Source organism: Myzus persicae, unplaced genomic scaffold (genome assembly GCF_001856785.1).
Source record: "Myzus persicae strain clone G006 unplaced genomic scaffold, MPER_G0061.0, whole genome shotgun sequence".
In the NCBI taxonomy this organism is placed as follows: domain Eukaryota; kingdom Metazoa; phylum Arthropoda; class Insecta; order Hemiptera; family Aphididae; genus Myzus; species Myzus persicae.
This window is the reverse complement of record NW_019101271.1, coordinates 1-13077: the sequence shown is the minus strand read 5'-3', so window position 1 is coordinate 13077 and position 13077 is coordinate 1. Positions and strand designations below refer to the sequence as shown.

Here is a 13077-nt window from a genome sequence, read left to right as displayed (position 1 = left end):
CTGGGGTAAAAGTGCGCATGAGGTAAGAGTCCAATTCCTCCACTATAAATTTAATTTTTAATATATGGCCAAACTGTTTATTATCAACGATTATTTTATCATTTCTTTACGATCGTCTGCACGTTAGCACATGGTTGGAACATTATTTTGTTTAACATGAGGTAAGCTAAATTATTTAATCATCTGATGTAATATTGTAGTTTTTTCTTAAGTATATTTAAACTTAATATCACTTGTATTAGGTATGAAACTGTTAATCAAATGTTATAATATTTTCTAAACTTTATATTACAAGAGTCGTATAATTAGTATCGTTACACAGGCAAATAGATAATGATGATTATGTTAAACATTTTGATTTGGGGTAAGAGTACGAAATTAATTTGGGGTAAAAGTTCGCAGTACGTACTCTTACCCCGGCCCAATAACAATTTAATTTTCTAATTAGATACTTTATTTTATTAAATATCTACCAATCTCCTCTTTAAAATTTTCATTTTAGAACTCATGTAAGAAAAACGAACCGTGTACCAATTACTGAAGTAATATATAATGCTGCAAAAAATTTAATTGATACCGGAGTATCAACTCGTAGTGCAGCAATGCAATTAGGGATAGGTGAGTCAGCACTAAGAAAAAGGTTAAAAGTTGGGCATGGTGTATCATCGTTGGGGCGTTTTAAAAGAACATTTAACGATGAACAAGAAAAAGAGTTATCAAAACATTGTAAAGACTTGGACGATAGATTTTATGGGCTATCTTTTAAAAAATTACAACAATTAGCATATCAATTTGCATTAAAAAATAACATTGAACATCGATTTAATGAAGAAAAACAATTAGCGGGATATGACTGGGCAAATTCTTTTATTTTAAGACATAATTTATCATTAAGAACTCCTCAAAAAACAAGTGTTGCAAGAATCATGGGATTCAATCGTTATCAAATAAATCGATTTTATGATAATTTAAGAATAGTGTATCAAAAATTGAATGTACCGCCAAGTCGTATATTTAATATGGATGAAACAGGAATACTGACAGTACCAAATAAAGTCCCAAAAGTGATTTCGTCCAAAGGAAAAAAAATAGTGGGAAAATCTGTTGCTGCCGAACGTGGTGAATTGGTTACAGCTGTTTGTTGCTTCAGTGCGAGTGGTATTTATGTACCCCCTATTTTAGTTTTTCCGAGAAAAAGAATGAAAGAAGAATATTTGAACGGGGCCCCCCCAGAAACTTTAGGTTTATTATCTGATAGTGGTTACATAAATTCAGAGTTGTTTTTAAAGTGGTTAGAACATTTTAAACACCATGTTAAACCATCTGAAGACTCCCCAGTTTTACTTATTTTGGACAATCACACCTCACATATTAATATAAATACAATAATATATTGTCGAGCTAACTTTATACATTTGGTGAGTATACCACCACATTCGAGTCATCGTACTCAACCATTAGATAGATGTTTCTTCAAGCCGTTAAAAGACTACTATGCCTACCATTATGATATATGGACTACCACACATCCTGGCAGAGTAGTCATTTTATATCAACTTGCAGAAATTTTCGGTAATGCATATGGAGAAACTGCAACAATGAACAAAGCCTTAAATGCATTTCAAATGTGTGGGATTTGGCCACTCAATCCAAATATTTTTAGTGATGATGATTTTCTACCTTCTACTGTGACAGATCAAACAGTTTCTGAAGATCTTCAAAATAATCAGCCGTTAGACATTATAAATTTGCCAATCGAATTTATTAATGATGAAATTCCATTAAATCAAATAGTCGAAGAATCATCTACATCATCACTTATAGTAATTCCTTCTAATATGTCTACAAAGTCATTAGAAAATAATGTACTTCAAGCCTCAACTTCAAAAAATATAAAATCTCCAGTGTCACCTGCAGATATAATACCTCTTCCTAAAATATCACTAAAAAGAAAGCGTCGTACCAATGGCAAAAAATCTGAAATTTTGTCTTCTAGTCCTTATAAAACGCAAATTGAAACTTTAGAAAAAGATAAGGCAAATGCAAAACTAATTTCTGAAAAAAATAAAGCAGATAGACAAGCAAGAAGAAATGTATTTGAAACTAAATCAAAACCAAGGAAGAAAAAAGTGCTTAAAAAAGCTGATACCTCTGAACAAGTAAGCACTACTGTTAATGCTGAATCAGCTACGACGGTAACTTACAAAGAAAATTGTCCAGCATGTAATGAAAAATATGAAGATCCACCAACCGAGGATTGGATTATGTGTTGTAAATGTAAGATTTGGTGGCATGAAGCATGTTCATACTACGAGGATCTCCATAACGACTTTGTATGTGATTTATGTTCATAGAAATTATATTTTAATTACATTTTTTATTGAAAGTTTTTTTTTAAATTTATATTTTAAGTTTTTTGTTAAAATTGACAAGGTAGTCATAAAAAAGAGATTATTTATTTTTTTTTTTTTAACTATGCAATTTAAGCATAATATATTGTTTTATTTTTATTTTTATAATTATTATTTAATATCAAGTGTTAAATTGTTAAATGATTTATTTTTCCATTCAAGGAAAGATATTGATCAAGTTTTTAATATAAGTTAAATGAAACAAATTGTCAAACTAGTCATGATAATATGATTTTTTTTTTTTGTTCTTTTTACTACGTAATTTAGTAATAAAAAGTAATGACTGTGAAGTAACCAAGTTCCTTTTATATTTTAATGATTGTAATTAATATTGTAGAATAATATTTAATTACTAATTTCAAATACAGAGTTATCCTATGTAACTAAGTCTATATTGATTTCCCATAAGGACTTTTACCCTGACCTATATGGAATTTTACCCCATGCATGGGGTAAAATTCCCAATTTTTATTTTTTTCATTTTTTGTAAATAATTATTTAAAGGTACATAAAAATAAAGTTCAATCTATAAATTTACATTCCTTATAAATTAACCTTTAGAAAAAATATCACTTGAGAGCATTTAAAAATGTTTATCACATTATAAAAACCAAATAAATAGAAAACGCGCACTTTTACCCCAGGCTACTCTAGTGTTAAATCTCTACATTGTATTCACCAGGACTGTGTGTGTGTGTGTGTGTTGTCGCTTCACACCGTAGAAATACATTTGATCAGGTAATTATTTTTTAAAAAAAAAATCTGATATATTAAAAATCTAACATCTTTAACATTTTTTTTTTATTTAAGTTATAAAAAAAACACAATGTCTTACTATACAAATGCATCTGCCGAAAGCTCTTCAAACGAAGATGTAAGTATGTTTGTACAGTAGTACAGTATAATATGTATGTATGTGTGTGTGTGTGTGTGTGTCATACAAATCATAATTTGATAATTATTATATTAATAGTATTGTAATTATATTAAATAATAGCATGAAACTGAAAGTATATCTATCGCAAAACCTGCCAAAGTAAGCGGTAATAAAAGAAAAAATGATTTAGAACCAAAAGCCAATATCAAAAAGACAAAGACCGCAGGAAAGGNCACGATTCGTTTTGCGTTGACGCCAATTACACTTGTGTCATGTATAATATACCTAGTATTATATAATATATTCAATGATTATTATGAATAAACGTGAGAATTCTGAATTTCATTAACGGAAGAACTTCTACAACAGACGAATCACTGCAGTAAACAACAGTCTTGTTTGTTTACTGTTGTCGTTGGCCGAAACCCGTTTGAAAATCAAAAAAAAAAAAATTTGGCAGTTTCCGATTTTAGTGTTTGTGTGCGTACGCATGACGTGCGTATTCTCCAGCACACACACACATCGATATACCATGCCAATTGCATAAGATGTCTCGGCCAACGGGGTCACGGCGACGACACGACCACGACCACGGTAGTGTGCACGTTTGGCAGGCTGTAACGGTCTGGTTGGCACCGGGTGCCGGAGGATCTCGGCGTGCGCGATTCCCACTAACCCAGTGCGGTGCGGTGCGAATTGGCAGCACCTCCTGCTACAAACACGTGCTAAAGACTGTTGCTCGATGATAACCGGGGTCCGATTGTACACGTTCACCGCACACACTTGTATACTTAAACTACCTAGCCAATAACTGCAAGTTTAGGGAGGGATTTCGCGTATAGTATCCGTATATATGCTATTATAAAAATTTAGTAGCACCTATACATGTGAATTTTAGCAATAATAATAATAATGATGATGATAATTGTAAATTATAATATAATAGAGTAACAACAACGACGCTGTCACATCAATTTAAATCTTTTTTTTCTTTCCCCGCAGGATGAATTTCATCCGTTCATAGAGGCGTTGCTGCCCAATGTCAAAGCGTTCTCGTACACGTGGTTCAACCTGCAGGCCGCCAAACGCAAGTATTTCAAAAAACACGAGAAACGGATGTCGCTCGAAGAGGAGAGACGGTGCAAGGAAGAGCTGATGGTGAGTTCATCAACTATATTGTAATATATTATATTATACTCGTATGTACACAGTTCACACACACAGTCACACACATACATACATTTTGTATAGTAAGAGATCCATATGGAAAACTGAACCACGAGAGATCCACCCTAAAAACGTATTATATCTGCACTGGAGTAAATGGAAAATTATTTTTATAATACGTAAACTATGATCCTGAAATAAAATTACAAGAACACTTGCTTTTATTTTAAGGTGTCTCCTATCCTTATGAGATCCAGTGTGTGAGATTATAAATTTAGTACTCAATGAGATCTAAAACGTTAAAATTGTTAACATACGAGATCCTTTAGTGTTTCTAATTTTCATTGTGCAGTACTTATTAGATCCATACACTGTTGTCAAACTTCACCAATACATAATTTTGTCAGATGGATCTCACAACATTTATTTAGGTAACTAAAATAATAGTTCTTAAAATAAATAGTTCCACTGTAATACAAAATATTATCATATCATAAAATAACTTTTTTAATTTTTTAATTAAAACTTAATTTTGATCAGAGAATTTATGACTTATGCCAAGATATAAAATTGTCCTTGTTATGATACTTTAAAAAATATATCATTGAACTAAAATAATAGGGAAAATAATGCCTTACAAACTATAGATCAACTAAGTAGAACCTACTTAGTTTATCTAGTAATAACTAACAACATTTATAATAATTGTGTGAACTGTAGTTAACTTAGTATAATATGTTTGATAACGGTAACAGATAATCCTCCATCGGCACCTATACAAGTTTCTCATTAAGGCTCATTATCTATATTAACTATATAAATAAATAAATAAATAATAATAATAGAAAAAGCAATCTTTATTTTTTCTTTAGTGAATTAATTTTGTTATGTACAAAGTCTTTAACTTTTTTCCAAGGTTTATTTATTTGAGGATGTAACAACATAAATTCTTCACACTCATGTTTTTTAGGTGTCTTACCTAATAGAATATATTTTTTAAAGTATGATGTGACTATAACTTTGTCTTCTTCTGACCATGGTATAACAATTGTTTTTTTTATTTTTGAACCTTTTGTTCCTACTTCAATTTGGTTGGGGACTTGTTTTTGTGACTTATCTTTGATAGAAGAATTTGATTTATTTTTATTTAATTTAATAGTTTTAAGAGCTGTGGTTTGATTTATATCAATTTCATTTTCTTCGTCTGTAGAGTCTTCTTCACCAGACAGTAATTCATCCACATCCACATCTATTTCATCCAAACTTTTTCCACGGTACTCATTTCCTTGTCCTTTTTCCATCATTAATAGAAGCTTACTAACTTTGGCAACCTGAAATTTTTTTTAAATACACATTGTATATTATGTACTATAATTAATATAACAATAAAAATTAACGTATTAAAATATACACCTGGAACGCATTGTCAGAGAGTCTGTAATATTCTTTATGCACGTTTACTGAATGTCCCATAAATGTAGATAGTTGTTCTATATCCCCTTCAGATAAATTTAATAGTTGTGTTACAGTGGCGACATGTTTCCTCAAACGTGTTGAAGTGATGTTTTCAGGGTGTTGAGCTCCACACTCATCACCAAATTTACGGATTACATCTGAAGCTCTAACACAATTATTTGGAGACTGAGTTAATGGAAAAAGGTACGGGTTGTCTTTATTAATAAAGCTGACTATTTTTCTTAGTTGCAACAAGTACTGTAAACGTTTTTGTAAGTGAGGTGTAAACAACACTGGTACACCCCTCCCACGTTTACCTCGTATTACAATACGTTTGAAGCTTTTAGTCAATTCTGTTTCCATGGGAGATAATGCCTGCACAATTTCTTCCTGAGAAATTTCTGATATAGAATTTGTGTAGGTATCAAGATGTATTCTCTGAATTTCCCCATATCTGCGGCGGTTAAGCAAAATTAACTGTGCTAATATACTGTCTTGTAGATCACGATAAGCATGTAAATTTTCTGGATTTACTTTTAATTTGTTATATGACTCATTTTCGATTTTTAACAAATGATTTCTGAATAATTTAATATCAGAAGTAAGAGGTAAGATCGCTGGTTTATTCCACTTTTTCTGTGTAATGTCCTTCAAAGCATTAGAAGATATTTCGTGAGACCACTGTGTTTCTATTAAATATTTCATGTTTTGTACCGCCTTAATATTTTCTTGTTGATTTATATTACCATGTTGTTCTTTTAAAAAAATAAATTCTGCAATTTCACAACATTGTTTCAACAATTGTCCAAGTTTCAAAATTACAGATGGAGATGCATAACTATTTGACAGTTTGTTATATTTAGCTACTTGTTGAGAACATTTAACTGTGGAATCGAAATATTTTGGATTAAGACAGTCTTCAAGTGAAAAAATTTGATTATTTTCTTCCTTCATGGCAATTAGATAACGGGCCAAAGTTCTCATTTTTTGGGAGACTACTGCAACTAAATGTTTTTCCTTATGACTCTTTAAATATCTGGTTCCAAAAGCCTTTATTAAATTATCTGATTTTGCAACTAGAGATATTTGATCAGGAGCCATTCTTGGGAAGACATTTTTTAATAACTGTTCGTCGGTCTCTGAAAATGTAAGGATAATATTCTGGCCATCTGCCTGAGGTTGATTCCTTGTGTTGGTTTTAATTTTTAAATTTTTACAAATTTTAAAATGTCTATGTAAATATTTTTTTTTAAACATTCCTAGACAATGTTTACATGGTAAATAATCAGTAACGACCGAAGTTTTAGTTTCAAACTCATAAGGACGTCGTACTGGTTTTATTTTAGTATTTCCATCAACATTGAATAAAAAATTTCCTCGCTTTCTTAAAATATCAGCTTCCGTTTTTCTTTCAGCTGATCCTTTTGGTAATGCCATGAATCGTATAACTTCAATTTCATTGCCGTGTTTACGTATTAAATGTCTGGTGAAATTTGTGACGCTATTCTCACAGAATAAGCAATGGTCGACCTTGTCCCAAACTCTTTTATTGGTAATGTTTTTCTTTTTACTTGTTTCTACTACTCCGTTAAAATTATAATTCCTTGATATAAAAGGTACAGATGATTGATCAGATAATGGAATCTGTAGATTATCAGAATCATATGTAATTGGTAGTTGTATGATTTCTGGTTTGTGTGATGTGCTTGGAAGGTTTGGATCATCTACTTTAAATTTAATTAGATCCTGTTGTTCTATAACGTCTGAATCATTGCTTTCCATTTCTTGTAATAATGAGCTATTGATTGACAAGTTATCTGTATTAGGATTATATTCTGATCCAGAGTCTTGTTCAAAACTACTAGAAGACATAAAATCGTTGTCAGATTTTTTTGTTCACCATAAAATTTACTTTCTTTGTTTCTTAAATCTAAATAAAAATAAAATATTCAATGTAAATTATAACATGTACTATGATATGCAGTATAATAAATTAGTTATAATAACAAAAATTACTTGGGAATTGTAAATTAGTGTTCATATTTGATGACTTGTTGTCTAAATACTTCTTTATTTTAAAGTTTGCTATAAAAAAAAAACAAATAATAGAGTATTTGTAATTTATATTATAAAGAAAGCAAGATGGCTAGATCAGAAAATTGCCTCTCAAAGATATAAAAACTAAAAATAAAATAATTTACCTTCTTCGTTTAAATGAAATTGATTTGAAGCTGCCATATCAATTTCATTACTGGCTTTATTTTTTTTATCCTTAAGTAACTCATAGTAATCATATGTATCTTCCATATTACTATCAATAATATCAGTATATTTTGCTGAAAACATTCAATTTTAATAAATTTGTAGGTATCAAAAATATAATGCATACCAAACTCTATCAGGCAAAAATTAAATACAAATTATAATTTAAACAACATTAGTTTTACCTGTACAATTGAGTTTTTCTATGTATAAGTTTTTAGACGGAGACTTTTCATCACTCATTTGACCAACTATATTAGCATCAACCATAGGCATCTCATTGCCAAAAGCATTACAAGGATATTCTATTTTTTCAACATTTTCATCATTTATTTCACAACTGATATTAACCGCGGTTTGTTGAGAAGAAATAGCTTTAAAAAAAAATTAGAATATAAGCAAGTTTGATAGTAAAAGAAAATTCAAATTTGAGAATAATTAAACATAAAATTAGTTCAAGTACCCATTTACCTATAGTAATCAATACTAAATAAAATAAAACCTAATATTGTTATACATAGCAATAGGTATATCCATTTTCCTTAAATAATTAATTTTAAAAATATTTTTTCCATAGGTACTGTCTTACCTGTACAAATATTTGATTGTAAATCTAATTTAATTAATTTTGTATCATTATCATAGTCATCTAAAGATGTTTCACATGTTTCAAATTTAACATTGATTTCTGAAAAATAACATTGAACTTCTTGTTTGGCTAAAAAAAAAATTATTTTCAGCATTCCATTTTTGTTTTAGAATAATTCATATATTTAGGATTAATGAAGATAATAATTTGGCTATTCAAAATGAAATAATAGAAATTCAAAATAAGATATGAATATCAAACTAAAAAACTTACTCCCTTTTTTAAGTATCTTGGCCTTATATTTATATCCATCTTTCCATTTGATAAATTTGAATGAGCCAATTTTCATATTTATTTTTTTTTATTTTTTAATATTAGGACACATGTAGTAGATGTTATCATCTTTAAACTGAACTGCTAACCATTCTAATATAGAATAAAAAAAAAAACTGATTAACGTACCAGTTACAAAGTAGTTATTTATGTAAGTACTTTAGTAATAAATTACTAAATTTAATAGATAGGTACATTAAAAATTTATATTTACAAAATAAATAACCGTGTAACATATTTGTCTTATTAGTTACATCAGGGTCAGGGCGGCACCTATAATATTGTCCTGTGGTCTGGAATGCTTAAATAAAGAATGGCTTGTTTGATTTTATACTATTTTGTAAATTTAAGAGGTAAATTGGGTGTTGGGTTTTGCTTTTGGTTGATATAAATTATTTAATACATTAATTTACTAAAACAAGGGTGCAAATTCTTTTAACGTTATGAGCTAAACTAACTAGAGTTTTATTCTAGCATGATATTATGAAAATAATAATATATAAATAGGTATATATGTAGTGGTCAAAGTAGGCTGGGGATATGATGGTATGGAATGACTTCAATTTTTATAATTCACATTTTCCATTCCTTTACTTATTTTGTCAAAAATAACTTATCCCCTCCAATAATTACATACAAAGGTAATAGATTCATATTGGTGTTTTTCATGAAAATTATATTTTTTTACAATGGTTTTTTCATTAGTTCTACAAGAATACAATATCGTTTTTTTTTTTTTAAATAATTAGGTAAGTTATAATTAATTACACATTTAAATTGGACCACTTGATGTCTAAAATATATCAGCAATAATTAAGACACTAAAATGAAAAACAAAAATATGTACTTTGATATAAAATTGTTGTTTTATATATAAGGTGTTCAACTCTTCTCCACCTCCTATCACCTCCATGTGTGTAAATTATAATAATGAAAGAAAATTATAAAATCTAGGCATCCTTTCACTTATTTTGAGCCTCTTCGACCACTGTATATACCTAAGGAAAAAAATTTAGTATCCAACTTTAATGTACCTATTGTATTAGTGTCATCTATTTTTTTAATGAACCTACAGTTAAATTTTCTTAAAACAAGGATAATGGAAATGTACCTCACAGTATGGTCCTATATAACATAAGTACCTACTGTATGATTGGTTCTGGAATTTAATTTTCACGTGCCATCTAAGCCACGCGTGCCACGGATTTACCATCCCTGTATTATAATCAGAGCCGTACCGTTAAAATTCAGCGCCCGTGGCAAAATTAAAAATATTCGCCCCCAATTTATTTATTTATATGCATTTCATTTCTAAAGAATTGAATTTTTATATTTTATATTAATTATATATTAATAATTGTAAAATAATAATCTTTCTCATGTATTTTATTTACGTATAGTTTAAAATATTTTAAAATATTTTTTTTCGCGCCCCTTTAAACCATGCTGAATGCTCCCTAGGACCCCCCACACGGCACGGCTCAGATTATAATATAGGTACAACAGAGAATGCTTATTGAAGTCAGTTCAAGAAGAAGAGCCACTTCGCCTCTGTATGCAATAGATACCTACTTCAAAAATAAATAAAGATCATGTACTCTTACCTTTGAAATGATCACTAATATAACGAAGTTTTCGTCTTGTCATCTTATTCATCTTACAAATAATATTTCGTATTCAGTCGTAAGAACTTCAAATGAACGACAAAAACGCAAAATTTAACACAAATGGATCGCGCTACGGACATACAGTCACGAAAACGGCGAAAACACGAGTATCGAGTATCGGAGTATATCTCTGAGAGATCACACAACGATTAATGATTACTAAATTGTCGGTTATTATCGATAACACATACGATTTTTCAAAGCTATTAATTATCGATATTCCAATACAGTGAACAACTAACAATTCTGGTAAAAACAATATATAAATAAAATTTGACTGCGTTATCAACCAATGGACTAGACGCCGAACGGTTGTGGAAAAACACCCTGAAGATAAACAACGATTAGCCCGTAGGACGTACCAATACTGTTTTATTTATATCTATTTAATTATTATATGGTGTACGTTCTATAAATGCTTATCGCATATTCCTTATGTATAATATTTCTTCGACTGCAGAATAAGTTAGTGGTGAGCAGTGCACACCCCGGATCTCGCTACAAATGTGGATCTCTAAGAGTATTTTAGCTACATTATGTGTGTGACACATTTAATACAATTTATTGTTACAATATTTCAACGATTATATTTTAAGGATCTCGTAACGAAATCGAACACAAAACGAGTTTCTTGTAAAACAAAATACGTAAAATTACACAATACACTGGGTAGTATATAGGATCTCACTACGTTTTTATTAATATTAATTATTATATTTGGCGTAAAGTTATTCTAAAAATATATGAATTGTTAGAATGTGGATCTCATAGAGGTATTTTAGCTACGTTGTTTGTACGAAATTTAATACCTACCTGAAATAATTAAATAATTTAAACAAAGATTTACTATTTACTTTAAGAATCTCGTACCGTATTCTAACACAAATCGACTTTCTTGCAATATATAAAATATAGAATTTTAATACTTGCGGTTATCGGTTTGTTGGTGTGAAAAAAGAATATAAGATCCAAATATTGTCTTTATACCAAGTTCAATCCAAGCTTCGCTTAAACATAATTAATCTAAAATTCATATTATTTTTAAAATTCTTTGTGAGATCTTAAAATGAAAAGGCTTTGCTTATTTTAATTTAAAATACGAAAAAAATAAACACATGTTTTGAATATTGGTGTCATATAAGATCCGAATAGTAACCTTGAGTTCCCAATAGTTCGAACCGAGATCCATTCGAATATATTTTATCTGGACTTCGTGTTATTTAAAATTATAATTCTATATCTATTCTTTTACGGATCTCATTACGTTCCTTGTTTATAATTGGCGTACAGTTATTTTAAAAATTAATCAATCGATAATATAAGGTGGATCTCTAACAGTATTTTAACTACCTTGTGTGTGTGACACATTTAATTCAATTGTTATAATATTTCAACGAATATATTTTAAGGATCTCGTAACGAAATCGAACACAAAACGAGTTTCTTGTAAAACAAAATATGTAGAATTACACAATACAGTATACACTGGGTACTATATAGGATCTCACTACGTTTTTTTTTTAAATATTAATTATTATATTTGGCTTAAAGTTATTCTAAAAATATATGAATTGTTAGAATGTGGATCTCATAGAGGTATTTTAGCTACGTTTTTTGTACGACATTTAAAACCTACCTAAAATAATTAAATTATTTAAACAAAGATTTACTTTAAGAATCTCGTAATGTATTCTAACACAAATCTAATTTCCTGCAATGTGTAAAATATAGAATTTTAACACTTGTGGTTATTGGTTTGTTAGTGTTAAATAAAAATATAAGATCCAAATATTGTCCTTAAATACTAAGTTTAATCCGAGATTCACTTAACCATAACTAATCAGAAATTCATATTATTTTTGAAATTCTTTGTGAGATCTTTTTTTTTTCTTTATTAATATACACACAATCTATACGCGATTGGCATAATAAGAGTATAAATTAATGACAATAAGAATGAAAATTTTGAATGAAGAAGCCACCCACCGATGACACATGCTTAACCTTTTCTTTTGTTAGGGATTAGCAAGTCTCTTTAGTCTCTTTGTGAGATCTAAAAAAAAAATGGGTTTGCCTATTTTTAATTTAAAATACGATAAAAAGAAACACACACGTTTTGAATATTGGTGACATATAAGATCCGAATAGTGACCTTCTATACCCAATAGTTCGATCCGAGATCCATTTAAATATATTTTATATACCTACCTATAGTCTTCATAATATTATTTTAATTTTTAATTGATAATTTCATACGAGATCCGGACAAACGTTTTTTTATAGTTTAAAGAAAAATAAGTTGGTTTTTAAGCTTAA

The 13077-nt window shown here is 29.2% G+C and overlaps 3 protein-coding genes and 1 long non-coding RNA gene across 4 annotated transcripts; 2 read left to right on the top strand and 2 right to left on the bottom strand.

Annotated features, from left to right (window-relative positions):
* Positions 1-156: 156 nt before the first annotated feature.
* On the top strand, positions 157-2354 carry LOC111028495. The gene is made up of 2 exons (XM_022307156.1): positions 157-161; positions 503-2354. Exons 1-2 carry the CDS (start codon positions 157-159, stop codon positions 2352-2354), a joined length of 1857 nt encoding a protein of 618 aa, XP_022162848.1.
* Positions 2355-3068: 714 nt separating this feature from the next.
* Positions 3069-3524, top strand: LOC111028498. Its single transcript, XR_002603908.1, has 3 exons — positions 3069-3149; positions 3222-3285; positions 3409-3524. It is a non-coding gene; the product is annotated as an uncharacterized LOC111028498 (long non-coding RNA).
* A 983-nt stretch (positions 3525-4507) lies between these two features.
* LOC111028496 lies at positions 4508-7992 on the bottom strand. The gene is made up of 3 exons (XM_022307157.1): positions 7927-7992; positions 5869-7840; positions 4508-5786 (listed from the first exon to the last, which is right to left on the bottom strand). The coding sequence occupies exons 2-3, from the start codon at positions 7780-7782 to the stop codon at positions 5313-5315; spliced, it is 2388 nt and encodes a 795-aa protein (XP_022162849.1). The 5' UTR covers positions 7783-7840; positions 7927-7992; the 3' UTR covers positions 4508-5312.
* Positions 7993-8067: 75 nt separating this feature from the next.
* LOC111028497 lies at positions 8068-8918 on the bottom strand. Its single transcript, XM_022307158.1, has 3 exons — positions 8762-8918; positions 8358-8546; positions 8068-8246 (listed from the first exon to the last, which is right to left on the bottom strand). Exons 1-3 carry the CDS (start codon positions 8913-8915, stop codon positions 8092-8094), a joined length of 498 nt encoding a protein of 165 aa, XP_022162850.1. The 5' UTR covers positions 8916-8918; the 3' UTR covers positions 8068-8091.
* Between the last annotated feature and the right edge of the window lie 4159 nt (positions 8919-13077).